At 32.7% G+C, this 20,091-nt stretch overlaps 1 protein-coding gene across 2 annotated transcripts in view; it reads left to right on the top strand.

Moving 5' to 3' along the window:
* The window catches only part of LOC117103520, a 21,762-nt gene extending 1,998 nt beyond the window's left edge, over positions 1-19,764 (top strand). The window contains exons 2-11 of one of the 2 annotated variants that reach the window (XM_033244091.1): positions 6,274-6,311; positions 7,291-7,354; positions 10,642-10,800; positions 14,297-14,439; positions 15,081-15,197; positions 16,428-16,530; positions 16,848-16,940; positions 17,272-17,634; positions 18,358-18,447; positions 18,798-19,764. In XM_033244091.1, coding sequence (XP_033099982.1) covers positions 6,274-6,311; positions 7,291-7,354; positions 10,642-10,800; positions 14,297-14,439; positions 15,081-15,197; positions 16,428-16,530; positions 16,848-16,940; positions 17,272-17,634; positions 18,358-18,447; positions 18,798-18,886 — 1,259 coding nt within the window. In that variant the 3' untranslated portion in view covers positions 18,887-19,764. Of the gene's footprint in view, positions 1-6,273; positions 6,312-7,290; positions 7,355-10,638; positions 10,801-14,296; positions 14,440-15,080; positions 15,198-16,427; positions 16,531-16,847; positions 16,941-17,271; positions 17,635-18,357; positions 18,448-18,797 lie in introns of both variants that reach the window. The other variant, XM_033244090.1, reaches the window with a different exon arrangement.
* Positions 19,765-20,091: the final 327 nt, after the last annotated feature.

The following is a 20,091-nucleotide window of genomic DNA, read 5'->3' as shown; positions in this document are numbered from 1 at the left end:
TATATATATATATATAAAGTATTATTATTATTGTTATTACTATTATCAACTTCATCATCATTATCATTACTAGTGTCATTCAGTTCAATTCAATTTATTCAACAAATACCTCCAGGCTGGGGAAGGTGAAAATATATAAAATACAATAAAACTTCACAATAGAAAATTAATTAAAAGGAACTCACATCTATTATACAAAAACCAAAAGTACGGAAATTTAAAATGCTCTTGTTAAATTAATGATTGTATGAATATCGTTATTGTATAAGCAATTCTTTACACTGTCACAGATTCCATGGTTTACGCAATCGTGACTCTTAGGTATATCAGCCTTTAAGCGTTTCTTGTATACATTATTAAATATAACAGAAACAAAGGATACATTTCTATCGATATTACCCTTGATTCTGTCAATGAGAGTACTTCTATACGACGTATTATTCTTATTATCATTATTAGTATTTTTAATCCTGCTTTAATTGTAATTAATGATTATAATTATAGTTTTACTTAATAATAAATTTGCATATTATTATTAGCACATAATCTATTTATCTTTACCATTCTGTCCCGGTTTATCATTATTTGCCTGATAGTTTATTTTAACGATTATTTCTTAAGGTGTTATATGTTATATAATATTTATGCATTTTCTTTTAAACATGTGGTAATCTTTGTGTATGCGCCGTGGGTAAACGTTGAGCCCTTGAACGTCTATTGTATGTCGCAGTACACCAGTCTTTTGAATTTGCGGAAACATTATTAAAGTAAAATGACAGTAATAATGCTATAAATATCGCTGTTTTCTTTTTTACTTCTTTTTACTAAGAATATAAAAACATTTTCTTTGAAATTTGATGGTATTATTATACAATGCTCCTTCCGCTACACAATGGTTGCTGTCATAATGTACACTAATCACCACTTTTACTAGCATTTTCAGCAATTTCCCTGTCGATTTTTTTAATCGGCGGTGCTGGCTGCTCCAACATGCATGTATTTTATTGATGCATGATTTTATGATTGATTACGGGGAGGAAAACAGCGTAAAAAATATCAGCGCAAACAGGAAACGATTAGCATCTTAACCAGTCTATAATTATTCATCTGTTTACTTTTATCATGAACTGTGTCCTTACTACTAAAATTTAAAATGAAGTACGATTTTTTTCTTTAAATATTATTACTATAAATATATTCTGATAATTATATTACTGCATTTAAAATGATGTGTTACAGTAAATGCACTGTGTCACGGCAGCGTGAGTAGCCTAAGCCAATGAAGCTACAGTATTATCACGGTATTTTTAACCTGGCTATCAATCAAACTAATCTCATATTCTCATTCGTAGATCTGTTAATAAAAAAAAACAAAACAGGATATTTTTTTTAAATAGGAATCCACTTAGATTTAGATCCTTCTGCTGTCTATGCAGACGCCTTAACTAGCTGGGCAATTGAGGGTCTGTTGGGAATTCAAATTCGAATAAAGCAACTCATTTTCACACCCTTTCGTGCCTACGTAGTTGAACAGCGCTAGTACTTGTAAACCTATAGCTGACCCACTATCATTGTTTTACTCAATAATATTACCATATTGCAACGAGCGCCTTGCGAGTGTGATAAAGTCCCCCTCCCTCCGCAATTGAGATTCCCCGGTCAGACTATCGCAAGTTACAGAAAACAAGGGTTTTGATGTATTTCTGGAACATAAATATATTTATTTTTTAAACACAAATATTTCGGTCGTCCCTTCAACATTCTTCAGTGTGTACTGAACATACAACAGATCTTGCATAGTACTTTGGCATATATATTAGCAAAAAGGGTGTGAATTTATATAAATAATAGTTTATGTGTGATCAGATAGCTGATACAAATTTTTTGGCTTGCTTACAAATATACATTGTTGGATATACTGTACTTAATATATATATATATATATATTGAATAACATCGTAACCGTCTTGCGGCAGTTCATTCATTTCATTTGTTTCATTTCATCGATCGTAGATAGTTAAAATGGAACGCATATTGTAAAAAAAAACCCATTGAAATTATCTATAAAATGGACATACTATATATAAAAATACCTACAGTATACTGAATTACTTAATATAAATAATATAAATACTACTTATTTAAAATTTAACGTTTTGAAAATAGGCCTACTATGTACTTAATATACAATTAAATACAATACATTTATGACGTAATTGCTGTTGACCAACATATTTTTTAAACATATCTTTGCCATATAAACATGGTTTTTCACATAAAGATAATGTAATTTACACGTGTAAATGGTATTGCAAATATATTATTAAAATAAGATTATATGGTGTGGCGGTATAGGCGATATGTAACAAGTAAATTAATTTAGATTTTAAAAGAAATATTTTGTTATATAGAAAAAGATAATTAACACCGAATATAATAAAATTCTTAACTAGGCCGACATTGTATGTACGAACTAAAAGAGATACTGTAGTAAATAAAGAGTTTGCAATCAATGTGTTTCAATGTTAGGGTAACCATGTATTTCATTTTGTATATCTAATATTGTTATAATAAGTTTACTGTATAATAGTAGTGTTTCGAGAAATACTTAATAATACGGTACTACATTAGCAATATATTCTTATTATTGGTACTATATATAGGCCTAGTATTAGTGAAGTTTGACGTTAATAAAAACATTAATAATAATAATAATAATAATAATAATAATAATAATATTATGTTGTTATTATGTGGCAATAAGAGTATAACGTTATGACATTGACATATTTTCAAATATAGTAATAATGATGATAAATAAGATGATGATAATGATGATAATAATAATGATTGTATTGGTGTATATGATAATAATGATGAGACACGACCACAGCATGCATACAAAACTTCCACTGCGCCAAGCAGATCAATGGATTTTAAATACAGTACACGATACGCAGTTGACAACTGACTAACATGTTTGTGAAAATTAATACAATTAATTATCGTATGAACAGTGATACGATTTATTCCTGACACCAAAATGTATAGCAAGGATATGTTCACACAATGCCACTGCATGCCTGGATTAATGTAAATGGCCTAGGCCACAAAGACCAAAGCAAAAGGCTACCATTGAATATAAGATATCATTATTGTGAAAATGTATGTTAGGCCCACACTTGGAAGATTTATACCATATTCATTATCTAACTCCTTAGGCCCAAGAATATCAATCATTCTGTCTGCTAAATTTGAAGCCAAAATATCTCGTAATAGCATTAGGGGTAGTAAAGTAAGAGTAGATAAGTTGCTAGTTGTTTTTGCATACTTCAAATTAGTTAGTTTATATTTTATTATACAGCACTCTAATAAATAATAGTTATATTAGCATCAGTGTATTATTGCTACAAATTACATAACTTACGCAGTGTGCCGATCCAGGAATTCGAAATAGAGGCAATGGGAAAGTTACACATAGAGGGTCCAGAAAGTTTAGGCCTATGTCTCTCCACCTATTTGATGGCCGGAAATGTCACACTTAAAATTAAATTTTAATGCAATTTACCTTTCCCACAAATTTATTTCCAAAAACTTAGGAGGGGTGGAAGCAGACTGCTCCCCTCGAATCCGCCTCTGTTACAAACATCTGACCGTGCCAGTAAACGTATTCATTTGAAGTGAAGTAGTCCTTTACTAATGGTATTCCAAGCGCGCACTCTTCATGAACGTGAACAACAACTGACCAGCGACGTATTTCACATAGGCCTATGTCCCAGTGTAATTTCTATATTATATTTTCCTTGCCGTGTGACATCCTTGTGCTTTTTTTGCTTCATTTAATGTACTGATTTTGCGTATCTTATTCAGTGGCGTACTTAGGAGTTATGGAATTGCCGGTGTGGGTGGGGGGATGTAGAAGGCGTAAAGGTGAAGTGATTAAGATGATTAAGTTATGGGGCACTAGCTCGCAAATTAAGGTGATATTAGGTGATTTGTAACTATTTAAGCGTGATTTGTTTTTATCTTCGAACATTTTCAATAGGGGCGGGGGGCCACTTTATATAATTAAATCACTATGCCTGAGAACCACTTCTGTTCACTTATAATTACTAAACAATACCGGTAATTAATTGCAGTGCACATGGTATTTGATACCATCGATGCCGCTAGTCACATAGAATAACACAAAGTTTAATGTTAATTACATCAAATTTGCAATCACTTCTAATTTCCTTTTCCAAGTTAATCAATACTGATTGTCTCTATAGCGACAGAGGTAATGAATATCCCGTTGTATCTTGGAAGGTCTGTATTATTTTTCATATATATATATATATATATATAAGTTTTTGTCCATAACAAATGTAATACTGCGCTTATTGATCGAAATGATCGATGACCTGACGTCAGGGCCAATGTTTGTGTGTGAGCCTGTATTCATATCACTAGGAAAAAAGAGAGCTCCTTAGGCATACCAGCCACGGATGATGTGTAAAAGAAACACATATAGCGGATAATCAATTGCTCTAATGGAAATACATATCTTGTACGTTATATCCATTGGATGAAACGCCTTCGGATAAAGAGCACCAATGTATTTGTATTGCTAGCAGTGTGTTTAGCTACCTGCCTACGCACAGATATTCATAGATGCTCGCCCGGGGAAGCGTACTCGGCGCAAATAACACGCCCACACTATTACATGCTGAGGCACACCAGCACACACGTATGCCGAAACCTTACTGGGCCACTCCGACACAAATCCAACAAGTGTTGATTTTAGAAAAGATACTGTAATTCTTGAAGGGAGGCATAAAAAGAAAATTATTTAGTGGTTTTTTTTTGTTTCTTTTTTTTTGTTTTTTTGTAAGATGTTCAGTTTTTGTTTTTGTTTACCATGATTGTATAGTTGGTTAATCGTAAGCTTACTAATGAATATATTCAAGGAGATTAATTGCGCTACGCTATATACATACGCATATTTGACATCGAAATTTATCATTTCCTTATTTTCATGATATATGGCTACCTGTGCAATGAGTGATGAGGAGTTGATGTTCCTGTTTTAGTTTGAACTTTTCACTTATACACTCGGCTGCTATGATGGTTTAGTTGCAATAACATCCAAATTAGATTCAATTATAACATTGCTTGTTTTGCCGCTACATACATGTTAAGTATGTACATTTCTATTCAATTAAAATATATATAAATAGGCATAATATATGTAATACCTAATTATATAAATATAGGCCTTTACATACAAATATATATGAATATATGAATGTATAACTATATAGATATATAGATCTATTTCGCTGCCCTGTTCTTAACGATTCTTTCACCACTATTAACGAAAATCGTACAGTTAAACAGCGTATGAAATCGTGTATGGACTAGAATAATACCTCTATACAAATAGATATTAACTATATAAATACACTGTTTAAATATATTTAAATACGGTATACGGAAATATACGGTATTGGCCGACGCAGGGTGTGTCCCTCATGTTCTATTACATTTTCAAAATATCTGTGATTAGCCCGTAAGTGGTCATGATGATATGATATCACACATGGGCAAATTAAAGGTTCGATTATACACAGCTTGTGGTTCGTAAAGTTAGCAATACCTATACACTGCATGCGAATATAACTTTGCTGTGATTTTTGGTGGTAGCCTGAACGCATCGTCATTAATACAGTACGGTAATGATCACAGTGGCGGATCCAGAGATGTCCGAAAGTGGGGGCTAAAACTGGGGAGGTTCGCGAAAGTGGGGTCGATCGAGATAAAACTATTCTAGGGGGTCCCGCGAAATTTTTGTGTTCTAGACGCCCGAATATAACATCGTTTTGGGCGATCAATTAATTCTTTTTCTTTTTCTTTCTTTCTTTCTTCCTTTCTTTCTTTCTTTCTTTCTTTCTTTCTTTCTTTCTTTCTTTCTTTCTTTCTTTCTTTCTTGCTTTCTTTCTTTCTTTCTTTCTTTCCTTATCCCATTTTAAGCTTCAATCATGCTTCAATTAATCATTAATTGTTAAAATGATTGCAACAGGTGTTTCATTGTTACAAGTAATTAATAATGAATAGCTTTAATTAACTTATATGCGTTTTCGTCTATTATTGATTTGGTATTGGTCGTCATTTTCTACTATAATGCCTTTTGCGTATGACGCGTTCTTACTTGCATTACACATAACAACTCCCTGCACATACTGATTAGAAATGCAATAAAAAATACTGATTGTTCTTTTCTCTTTTTTTCAGATCTCTCAGCATCTAAAACATCAGTCAAAAATCTACAAGTGAGTTAATTTACACTTTGCTTTCAAAACCTTTATAGAATTTAACTCGCTCACCTTGACACATTAACTAGTGATCTCACATAAAATTAATTAGTAGGCCTACGTCACAGCTCAGCAATCTCACAGCATTTTCTATTTCAAAGCTCCCCATAACGCTGTCGCATAGTAACCTCACAACACTTTAATTACTCAGTTACACTTTAAATACTATGTAACAGCTTAATTTGATACTGATGCACATTTACTTCTATATCACAGCTCATTATGAGACTGTCGCATAGTGATCTCACAGGTACCGTAACTTCTACGTCATAAGCCTAACATGACACTATCGCATAGTCAGTGGTGTCCTCAAATCACCTTTCTACGTATTAGCTCAACCTAACACTATCGCAGACTTACCTTACAGCACCTTAACTTATATGTCATAGCTCAACTTAACTAACGGCATAACTCAACATGACACTGTCACAAATTAATCTCATAGCACCTTAGCTTTTACGTAATAGCTCAACTTGACACTATCGCATAGTGATCTCACAGAACTTTAACGTCTACGTCATAACTCAGCATGACAGTATGGCATAATAGTGATCGCACAGCACAGTAACTATCTGTAGGCCTACCACAATACAGAAAATCTAACAATAGCGTTTACATTTTCATTTTTGCAATATTATCCGACGGCCCCTAACATGAGAATACTGTACCTATGTACGAAATAAAATACATAGGCCTATGAGGCATAGCAGTAAGTGCAGTCGAAATTAAAAATATAACATAAAAATGATGAAATCCAAACAACAACCTTACTCAAAATATGACAATAACAGTATTATTTATTAAAATTAATTGGCGAGTTTAATAATGTAGGAAACGACCGATAAAGAAAGATGCTGTTGATGAATATAATCCAGTTGCATGAACTTTTTTATATTCAGTCTTGGTTTTAGCTTTTTCTTGTCGTGATTCATTTCAGACAGTCAAAGGAATAAACGAATCGAAGCCACCAATCACAAGGCCACCGTCCGACGTGAATACAGGTAACTATGGCAACACTTGTTTGTGTAATCGAGCAGCTTCGGAAGTGCGTAACAGACGCAATTGAAAAGATTTGACATTTTGCGGAACTGGTTTCAAGTGGTATGTTTCGTAAGCGAAAATCATCAAATTACGAAGCATCTTATTTAGTTAGATTTACCTAAAATTACGTCTTGCTCTCCACGTAAGCATTCCTATTCTGATTAATCAGGACGGTAGGCGTACTGTATAGGCCTATACTGTAATAACAGATGAAGATACACGTAGCTATGAACTATGGGAACAAATTTATTAGTGACGTCATAATTCTAAGTTTAAACAAACAAATCCTCAAACGAATTTGAGGGTTAACTTCGCCTTTTGCAATTATAACACACACACAATTTTGAAGTCAATCAAGAAAGTCGTTAAACAAGCTGAAATTGCACTTTGTTTCTTCTAAAAACATATTTAAATAACTGCAGTCTATATCGCTACCTATAGTCATTAACCACTAGTGAATGTTATTCTCATTGTTGAAATCAATTTGAGCAAATTATCCAATAATGTAATTTTGAGCAAATTCCGCATAACATATCCGCTATAATGGTAACCGGTACATACACTTCAGCTACCTATCACACCCGCTCGGCTAGTTCTTTTTGGTCTTGTGTACTATACAATTAAATTTCCAGGTAAGAAAACGCTTTTAATAAATTTGTATTAACCTACTGCAATATTTTGTATTTTATCCCGTCTACTGCTTGCATGAAATCGTCCGTTAAAGATATATTTGTACAATTATTAAATTAAGTACTGAATTGTTCAGTTTTCGATGACTACGGAATTCAATATGGAACAGTGTACGGTATTTTACACGATATTCTAATAAGGCAAAAAAAAAATTGTTTGTTTGCCCTACTCCACCACCCGCCCCTAACTTACTAAAAAAAAATAGGGGCGGAAAAACAAAAAAACTTTAAAAAAGTTTTTTTTAGCTTTTTTCTTTACAAATTAAAAAAATGTTAGTAAATTTATTTTTATTTTTTTGCCAGATGCCCTACAAATTAGCCTAAAGTTGTTGTCTGATGTAAGATATTGCCATTCTAGGCCTCTGTGGGTTATTTTTATTCTGATGGGTATTTTGAAAAATAAATAAATAAAAACTTTTTCCACCTGCCTCTATTTATTTTTTTTTTAAAGAAGGGCAAACAAACAATTTATTTTATTTGGCCTAATAACTTTACCCTTTATTATTATTCAAGATACCGGACAAAATTGTTACGCACTATTTCGAGGGCAATTAAAGGCGTAAAGCTCATGACATAGTTTCATGCAAGTATAAATATATTATATAAATTAAAAGCCTCACAATACACGCCGTAGTATTTCTTCACTACGCACAATCTTGACCCTTACGTGTTTCAAAATATATATGTCCTACTTTCACCATGCTTTCACTATGCAGTAATTTTTAACGCGGAAGACGACGGCTCTGAGACATTTTAATGCGAAAATAATAGGCCTATATGAAGAAAAATGTTGTAAAAATGTTCCCTTGTTGATTTACAAGCGATACTCAGTAAAACAACCGAACAATATGTGTTTCAAATTCTATTTCATAAAAATGAAGACAAAATAATGCTCACATTTCGTGTCTGATATTAATACAAGTGTGCTATTGATCCATACACACTATGCACGTCGGCTTAATTTACATGATATTGTCTGGAGTCTACATAATTTAAAACATGTAATGTCATCGGAGAATAATTACCCAGGACAAATGTACTGGAACAAGGTAAAACTAAATTAATAACTCCGCTTAATAAATTGCATATTACAATTTCGAGGCTAAACAAGCTCAAAACAACATAGAGTATACAATTCAAACTTCTATAACGCTTGTACCAGTCTGAATCATCAGTTAATAATATAATTTATTTTACCCTCAGTACGTTCCCGTTATAAAAATGAAATAATATTAAAAATCTAACCAAATTTTCATACGTTCAAAATGTTTCTTATATTTTGAGTGAGAAGTTAACTGCCTAAAAACTACTGTAAACATATATACATACAGCTGTCTATAACAGTACACAGATCCCATAGCCGAAGATAGGCAATTTAGGCTACTTGGAGTGTAAAGTCTACGTATGTCATATTTTTGTCATAGTGGTTTAATTCCAATTAAAAAAAATCACTGTAAACACTATATTATGTCACTTCACTTAAATCTGTCACTATCAGCATCAACTTTTACAATTTCCTTTATTTATTGACATATAATAATTAGAAACACACAACAACGTCATGGTGACGTCAGCAGCACTTATTTTTAGAAAATATACTCTCTTAATCATTTTAATTGTAGCAACCTATGTACTCATAAGACCTTTAACCCTCGTAAGTGAATGTAACAAACAAAATTGAAATCGGTAGACCTGGCAACAAACCCACGCAGGTGCTTATGTTTCCCGGCGTCTAATATTTATGCTGTTCGACTGTTGTTTGTTTTTATCGCAGTATAAAATACATAAAATCAGGCCTGGTAAACTGGTAGACTCCTTTGTTGGTTAGTCTACAAATGCTAAGGTTATTTTAACACGGAGCTGTCGGCGATTGCATCAACATGTTGCCGGTTTAAGCTTTTTATACGTTTCATGTTTATATTAACCTATTTTATTCAGTCAGATTATCTCTTCTGGTAGAGTATGACTATTCGAATTAAATCTACAATCTAAAGCCAATTACAAGTAAAATCAATTGCACATTTTGAATCTAATCTAATGTCAAATTACAGCCCTTTCATAAAATGAGTGATCTACGCCAACAGACATTCTAATCAAATACGAAAAATCAAACTTCTCTCTTGCATTCCTATTAATATATGATAATGTAACATACTTGTTTTGTTGTTGAAGATGTTCCTCGATTAATCACATAAGAAACTTTCAAAAACATTCTTGCAACATCATTTAACGTGTGACGTTAAAAATAGCTATGGGTATATGATAATGTAAACTATTTATTTTTAAAAGATATACCCCGATTTATCACTTTAGAAACTTTCAAAACATTCTTATAACATCGTTCAGCGTACGACGTTAAAGAATGGGTATGAGTATATTCATTTTAGCGTCGGCGATATTGCAAGAAGAAATCCATTAATTGTTGTAATTCCGGCATTCGCTTACAATGATGTCACATCATTTATGCTATATGGATTTTTATATCTGAAGTAAATGAATGAACGATGTATTCACTTGATCATTTAAAACTAATAATCGTTTTTTTTTTCACCCAGAAGAAAAGCCATCTTTGACGTTGGCAGACAGTTCAGAAGATAATGAGAAGTCTGAAGGAACATCAGACAACAAGGAAATTGTTGATTACCAAATGATGCAGAAGGATAGTAACAGTAAAGTTGTGAACGACAAACAAGTTGGTAACGAGGTGCCTGGTCACAGTAAGTATAGGAACACACTTGTATTGTAATCTTATCCTACTTTGCTTTCATTTAATTTCTTTAGGTACGAGCGCCAAAAATATGCCAATCAGTGAAATTAATTACTATGCTAGGGGGCATATCCATTAAACAACAGGGGACTGCTTGGACCAGTACACCGGGGTAACCCCCTAATCTTCTCGAAGGATGTACTGAGTTCTTTAAAGTTCACACGAGACAACTGTGTACACTGGGCCTACGGTTAAAAGTCCTTGTCCGAGAAGACTTGTTCCACCACCGGAACCATTGGCACATTAGGTGAAACAACTATGTATTTCCTTTTGTAAGGTTACTTCTGCCTTCCTAAAAATATAAGTATGATTCGTGTGCTTCTTTATAAAGGTATAACGGCTAAGATTTTAAAGTTTTAACAGCCTCTTTAGAATTTTTTATGAACGTAAGATTATTAAGTTTAAGGTAGTTTTTTTCAATAAGGTCGACTAAAGTTGCATTCACACCGAATCCAGAAAGCCTATCCCATGTGAACAAGGTAAACGGTTTTTTTTAAAAACTTGTTGTCTCTCATACTTGCGTCTGAGAGACAACATGTATGCCTTTTAATTGGTTTTTTTTTTATAGGTTTTTTTCTTTCTTCGCCTTTCTTATTTCAGCGCATACCTCGGTATTATGCACTATATAAATTTCACTACATACATCACTTCATACATTATGTTTTCAATTCTACTGGAGACTTGTTTAAACATATACAGACAAAGCATCATGCGCTATAGGCCTATAAAATCAATTAAATTAAAATCAGTTATTTGGCCTACTTTCTGGATTCTTCAAAGAGGTAGGTAGTTCAGTTGTACTATCGTACAAGAAAGTAAACTCCAAGTATTGAAATACACGCCATCGTGTTATGATTCAATATTTCGACATTAATTATGTCATCATCAGGTGATGATGTATTTCAATACTTGGAGTATGTATTATACTTATACTTATCTGAGGTTAATCAGTGGACCTTTCGGTCCCCTTTTAAGTAGGATTTTGGATTATTTCCAAGAGAAATATATTATGCTTCTTCAATGAGTTACGTCTACTCTTGATTTTTGTTCAATTAGTTCAATTAGGTAGCGCACTTGCATTTGTCAATATAACGTCGGTCTTTTTACTACCGAGCTACTACACTAGGGTTTCTTCAGTGAAGTAAACTCGAGTCTTAGTCTTTTTCAATAAGTTGTGCCTCAATCACTGAGTTTCTTGAAGTAGCCTAATCAAAATCAAACAATGAGATGTTACCGCCGTTTTTAAACGAGATAACATGACTACACTTGGGTTTCTTTGTATACACTACTATTAGGGTTTTAATAGGGTACTTTTATGTCATTTAGTGAAGTCGGTATACAACTTCAGGTTTTTTTTCAATGAAGTTGTTTTTTAAATGAAACAACATATCTTTGATCCAAATAGTTTTTAAAAATATAACTCTGGGTCTGCTTGACAGAACATTGGATTTTTATTGAATTACTACAGTTCATTTGTTGGATTTTAGATAGAAAGTAAATTAATTCTAGAGAAAAACAAAGATCTTGATTAATTGAATCGTTTTGTTAATTTTATCACTTAATGCTTAAATTACATGAACTACATATCAAACGCCTTGAGCATCTTACAGTAGATGGATATGTGCGCTATATAAAACTACACTATTATTATTATTACATTTTTTTCGGTAATATTATTGTGGCATGGCCGGACTCATGCAAACACACGAATGGAAAACAAGAAGTCAAATGCAATTAGCGTTACTACAGAAATATTCTTAAAATTGTGCACCTTTGCTTTAAACACACAATAGTCCAAATCACTACCGTAACAAAAAAAACCCCGTAAATATAGAATTTTAAAAATAAAAAAATGGATTAGTTAGATTAGACCCAATTACAGAGCTCTATGAAAATTAATAAAACAAAATCCAAAAGATATGAAATTCTGCCCCAGTTTGAACTGAATAGATCACCATTCATTTACTTTAACCCACTTTGTAGACAGTTCCTTAATAGTGTGTTAATATCACCACATATTTGGCCAATTATTAAAATATTGGATCGATTGAATATATTATCAGAATACGTTCTTTTTACTTGTACGAAGTCGCCTTAATTCGTCTGACGTGTCATTTGATAAACATGACGTCATTGTAACCAATGTAGGCATATTCTTATAGGAAATGAAATGAAATGCTTGCGTTGCCAATGATGTAAATAATAAGACGAACGTGGGTAGACTAATAGCTTGCTGTTCGATCGTTTTGATGATCTTAAATAATAGGACAAATAGACATTAGCTAAAATTCAACGATTAATACAGTCAATAGGTGCGAAACCATAATTCTATTTTGTAACATTTTGAAGTGAAAGTTCATTCTCGTTTTAAATGATTAACTGCACGGTGCTCGTACTCATCTCATGATTTAAGATAATTTGTCGCTTTAAATATTGTAATAACGAAGCTATAAAAACTTTAAATTTATGCAAATTGACAGCGTAGGCCTACCGTACCGGTTCTAGATAGGCGGTTGATCTGTACTTGATTGATGGATAATGCTAGTAACTTGGTGTGACCTATGCAGAATGATTCAAGGATTATTACACCAAAGCTGAATTTTACTATTATCAAATGGGTTTTATTTAGCCAAACTATCACAATTTTGATTGAATATTATAAAAACATCTTCTCTATTTAGAGACTCAACAAAAATATGACAAAGAGGTCTAAACAGAGCCGTTAGGCCCAATTTTACACAACTGTTTTGTCATCTTCATGAATACATTTACCGGGAATTTTAGTGCTAATTAATTACAGTCGTCAATCTGTTTTTTTGCTTTAGGCTACACATCCCTGAACTATTCTAATGCTTCTGCATTGTGTAAGACTTTCCTTTGCATAAATACCGATCATGAATTATTAGTAGTTAATTGATGTGTGTTGATTTGAGATAAATTTAAAAAGCGCTGGTTACGGAAATTATGATCAAGAATCTAATGCTTGCCCGACCACTTGTCGTTGTCATTAGCTTGAACGTAGCTCCGTGGATGTGTTTACTTTGTCGTTACCATTTGATGTTTGATAAAGAACGATAATTAAACAGTGTTTGACCAAGATGTATAAGGTATAATCACATATCGAGGCCAGAGAGGACGTTCTATGGTTGTACAAAAAACGTATTGAACATCAGAACTGCAGATTAAAAGAAATAGGACAGTTAATAAGAGGTGGAAGAAAGAAGGCTATCCACGAAAGAGAAAGGGTTTTCGTGGAAGCCCTACATAAATACATTCGCATTTTTAAAAGTGCAGAAACGGGATTCGGGGTGGGAATGCGTATTATCGTATTGCAAATATTTTGTTACAACAATTTACATAATATAAACACATGGATTATAATAGTGTATGCTCGTCAATTATTCTGTACAAAATTATTAAATTATGTGTTATTTTCTTTGTAAAAGGAGCACCCGCACTATCCGACGAAGAGGCTGACCAGCTGATGATGCTGATGAGCGATCCTGTGGCGATTGCTGAGTACCTCGCAGTCAGTGGTGACATTGTCGGCTTTCTAGAAGTTCTTGACGCGCTACAAACGAACGGATTCGTAAGTGACTTTTGAGATTTATAAATCGTTAACGTGGTAGTGTGTGTTTAGTGGGATTATTTATAGATGAGGCGTAGCCTACTGTAATCCTGATTTTTAAAAATACTTTTGAAGGGGTTGCCTCATTGGGTTTGTTGATAAACTGAGAGTAAAGAGATCTGCTGGCAATAATTAAGATAGGGATGCTTGGGGAGCTAGGAGAATGGGTAACACTTCAATCGCCCTATTGATGATTTACGGTAACTCTTTTATTGAGTCGCATGAACACGTTTTAGTAGCTACCCATCACAAGTTTGAAATTGAGTGTATACAGAATATGCATTTATATATGCTACGATGTAACTGTAGACGTCATTGCTAATTACTCATATTGACGTGAGGAATTGCAATTTTTATTTGATCTTTAAGCTTACAATTTACGTCAAGAAAAATCCATAAAAGGATGGCTTATAGACACAATCAATGTAAAGATCTATAATACATCGTTAGTTAGTGTCTGAATCACTTTACTAATTTTGAAGTACTCATGTTTTAACAATCGGGCTTTTTATTATTTCTTTGGGTGCTTTAAATGCTTGGCTCGTGTAATAGAGGGCGTAAAAATATTCTAATATTCTGCCAGCCTGTACAATTTATTTTAGATTGACGGAAAAGTAGCGGAGCAACTAAAAAACGAGGTTTCTAATGAGCTTGATAGCCTGCTAATTGAAGAAAATGCAGAAAAGAATGAGGTGTATCCAATGCAACAACAAACTCAGGTAAGATTGATTTCTCCGCTGTATTCACACACACACACACAGAGACAGTTAATACACAATTCCACAAAGCCAACTTTTTACAAATATTAAAATTAACCGTTAAAAACATAAGTTATAAAATTAATGAAAATACACTGCAGCATCTTTATTCCACATTATTCATATAAAACGTAATGTATTAGGAATTGTCGTCCATTTACTACTTTTCAGCCCATATCTTCTTCCTCTTAGTTCTTGTCCAATTTTTTGTCAGTTGTTGCTTAAATTAATGGGATTTCTAACAAGAAACGAATATTTTTCCAAAAATTGTGTAAATACCAATCACATCGATATCTAGTTATTTATTTTTCGTCAGCAATTGTTTAGATTAATGAGAGTGTGATCGGTTTGATTTCTAAAACATTCATTCTTACGCAAATTTTGTAAATACCAATCACGTCAATATTGAGCAATAACTGACGGCCTACCTATGTGTTTTTAGAATTTAATTATTGGTGGAGTAAACGGTACCACAGTGATCTTTGACTAATGTATTTGTAAATGTGTACGTATTCTAGTAATGAACTTGAATAAGTAATTGTACCTAAGTACTGTAAGTCTCAAATCAACCCACTAATATAAAAAAAAATCCATATTACTCTAACATTATCAACCCAAATTCCCGAGGAATAATTTCCAACAGTGCATTTTTATCGGCGATGTTTTCTATCAATTTAACACATGTACGTAAATGGTGAGCCGGCCTCAACTGGTTTTTCACTTCCAAAATTGACATCTTATTCAAAACAATTGTACAGTTAATCTAGCTCATCTATCATATATCCCATCTTTCCATTCTTCTTTCTTACAGATCTTCTTCTACTTCCTTATTTTTATTATTCTGCTCTCTTCTTTCTTTTTCTTCTTTTTTTCTTTATTCTTCTTTTTTGGTCTTTCTTATATTTTTCCTTCTTTCTTATTCTTAGTTTTCCTTCTTATTTTTCATCCCTATTTCTTTTTTTCTTTTCTGTTTCTTCCTTTTCTATTTCATCTTCTTTTTGCTGGTTCCAACAGTTAGTAATGATTTTTTTTTTGTAATCTCCCAATCTCATTTATATTGACGAAATAGTACTATAATTGAGCGCAATAATACACTTTTTCGTACCACAAACATCTATCAAATCACGCCTTACCGTCCGCAACATGTTCAAATAGTTTTACAAAACATCAATGATTAACTTTTATTTTTAGAACGAAGAGTACATGGAAACCGAAATGTTAAATATCATTAAGCAGATTATGACGCTGCCGGTCCTTACTCCAGGGGAAGTTTATCAAGCAATGATATATGAAGGTAAACTTGCCTTGACTTAGTATATAGTTGTGCCCATAATCTGTTTAATGGCAAGTGGGCGGCTTCCTGTGTCTAGATTTATATTACGCTACTTATAAGGTGTAGATTCCCAAAGAACGGAAGAAAAATATAAATAACTTAATTTAATTGCTTAAAAATGCCATTATATTAAAGGATGACTACTTTAGAAACTTTTGTACCGAAAGTTAAAAAAAAATCAATTCATAATGTGTTATAAAATAAGTTAAATAAAACACATACCAATCTAGTTATTATAAACGTATTAATGTTTTTTTCAAATCACATCGACTTTTCAGGAGCCTCTGGGTTGGTGGCATCAGTTGCTGGATTAGTCTATCAGAGAATCATTGAACGGGAAATAACACCCGAGGCCGGTGTTAGCCTTGTTGGTAAGTCTAGACCGGAGCTACACCTCGATTATCAATACTAGGGTTGGGGTAGCTGAGTGCGAAGTCGACACAATTGTGGCAATTTTAATACAGTAAAAGCAAAAACGTGACTAAATCAGATTTGCATGCTTTAGTGTAGAGAACATTTAGTTGTAGGGCTATTGACACATGATTAGAAATTTTACAGATTATAAGTTGGTAAACATTCATTCCAATGATTTTTTTTTTGTTCCAACAACCTTCTCTTGTAATTAAAATGCTAGTTCCATTTATCGTTATTATTGTTTATATTGTTTAATCAAATGAATGATTTCATACTTCATTGAAATAGCCGCCGTTTTCCAACTGAGTCTACCAAACCAATACATTCCAGAGGAAACATCGGATGAGAGTTTCTATGACGACGCATTTCTAGATTACATCCTGGAGACAATGTCTGAAGATGACAACATGATCAATGATGACATTGAGGGTGAGAGTCAGCAAGACGGAAAGATTGAGGACCTGCCTATTATGAATTCGGCTGGGAAACAAATTGGTGAGGAACACAAGGTACACAGTTCAAAGCCACTGTTAAACAAGGACGGCAAAGTCATCGGGAAAGCGATCGAAGATGATGTTCGAATAGAGACAGCAGAGGGTGGCAGTTTAGAGGAAGAGTTACAAGATATGGCGGTGGATGAGGGGCAACAAGGTAAGATATTAATAATGATCAAGACTTAACCGGTGTCAACCGTGTACATAAACACAGATCTCCGCTGTAATAACTCAATACTTCGATTTGGGTGCTGGCTAATAGCTCTGTGCTTTTTGTTTTTTTCCTTGTTTTTTTAAAAAATATTTTTTACCTATTGTGCACATGGAGACCCCGACAATAGGTGAGCTCTAAAAACATATAGGCCTAAGCTTAAAACATAATAAGATTTAATGTACCCACTTGAGTATGTAGTAGTAGTAAGGATACAAAAACTACCGTATGGAATCTGAAAAACACCAGATAATCTTTGGACGTCTAAGACGAGGAGAAGAAGGATTATAGAGTGTACAATTTTTATAAAATTCAATACAACCTTATTAGCGATTCAATTATCTACCAACTACTGTACCAATCTTAATCACACTTTAAGTAGATCAAAACACTGTTTGAGATACCACTTTGGCCACACCTATTTGGAATAATTTGCTACTGGAAGCAGCAACAGCTCTACGTACCGTACTTTTTAAAAATTTGGCGCTTCCAGTGGTGTGTCAGTACCTCTACATAGAGCGTGTATTTGCAACCTCAAGTCACTTTCTTGAGTTGTATGTATACAATTTGTATTTGATGCATTAATGCATTTTTATGTATAGGTTTCCCAAATCATACTGTATTATTTTAACTGCTACGTATAACATGTATATTTTATTTTTAATTTAGAAACTAATGATAAATCCTCATTAGAAACTGAGAGCGCTGAAGTTTTCGGTTCTGGAGAATCCGAGCTGGAGTACTTACTCGATGATAAAGGTGGGTTTAATAACGACAGTCTGTAGCATTAGAGCGCCCTTTTACTATTGCTCATTCTGATACTTATAAGAATTTATTTATAATAAATATATTTAAAATTTTCCAAATATTAATAAGTAACTGCCACTTAGCTACATTTCACTCAAGGCTTCTCCTTCTTTGTTGTTTATCGTATCATAATAATACATAATAACATATAATACTATTTGTAATGGGGAGAAATTTATTGTACAATATTTGAAATTTATGTTCAACTCTTGAAGGTAAAACGAACTTATATAGCTTTCCTCTTCGATTATCAATTTTCCATTAATTTATTGAATATTAGTTCAAACTTTTGATTATTACAGATATGGAGAAGTTACCAGATATACTGAAGATGCGATTAAAGAACTACTTTAAAGCAGTTGATGGAGCAAATGGAAAACAACCTGAGTGATGTGTATTCTGACAGACCTGCCTTTTTTGTGTTATTAATCCACCCAACAAACAATCGCGAACTAGGAGGGTTACGAATCATAATCAGTTACTGTAATACACGAACATGATATACATACACGTTGCGACTTAATATTGTATAAAATGTCACTACATTAGGCCTATATGATTTATGTTCACAATGTTAGTTGATGGCCGGTTATAAAAAAGTTTTTGTGCCTACTTAAGCTCTTACTATATTTTGGGCAAAATTATTTAATTGTTTAATGGGTTAACAACAAACTATCATTACTTTATTCATTCAAATGAAGCGGAATGAAAACAATAATATATTTCAGAGTCTGAAAAGAATCTGAATAGACTTAATTTACAGTTGTGTTATAAACTGATGATTAATGTACAGAAATTGACAAAAGAGCTATCGTTAAGCCGTTCAGAATTGTGTGCATGTAGTCCTATGTATGTAATCCCGCTAATTGAATAGCAAAATACCAGATCATTGAATTACTCACTTTAAAGGGTATTGTCTTTGAAACCAATAACAATTGGCTGACATATATGTCTTACATTTTTTCTAAAAACATAATTGAATCAACATAGGATGCTATTTTCATGGCAGAGGTAAAATTAATGGCATCATCATTAACACCTGCATAATCATTATTGTTTTATTATTATCATATTTTTTTTATGTATATGTATATATAGGTTCCACGTATGTCTTGATAATACAAAATAAGTACTATTGCACAAAGTAGAAACGTGTACGTTGACATTATAGACATAAAATATATTTAGATATTAAAATATCTTTATGTTTATAATGTCAACGTATACGCTTCTACTTTGTGCATTTGTACTTATTATATATATATATAGGCCTATCTGTCTCTTATACACATCTAGATGTGTATAAGAGACAGCTTTTAACGGGTGCAATTTTACTTACATAGTCTGGAGGCTGGTTCCGCTAAAAGATCCATCTTCTATATATGATATCTCATTAAGATAAATAAATCTGTATGTGTAAAAAGTAATGAATCAATAACAAATAGATATATGATTGACATCTCTAACACATTCACAGGACAACAGTGCGTCTTCAGTTAATTCCCTATGAACTAAAACATATGTATATTTATATATATATATATATACATATATATAAATTATATATTTAATAATAAAAATTATAATATATAATTA

Source organism: Anneissia japonica, unplaced genomic scaffold, assembly GCF_011630105.1.
Source record: "Anneissia japonica isolate Jap-2015-1 unplaced genomic scaffold, ASM1163010v1 scaffold288005_len623695_cov211, whole genome shotgun sequence".
Lineage (NCBI taxonomy): Eukaryota > Metazoa > Echinodermata > Crinoidea > Comatulida > Comatulidae > Anneissia > Anneissia japonica.
This window is presented reverse-complemented; position numbering and strand designations above follow the sequence as displayed.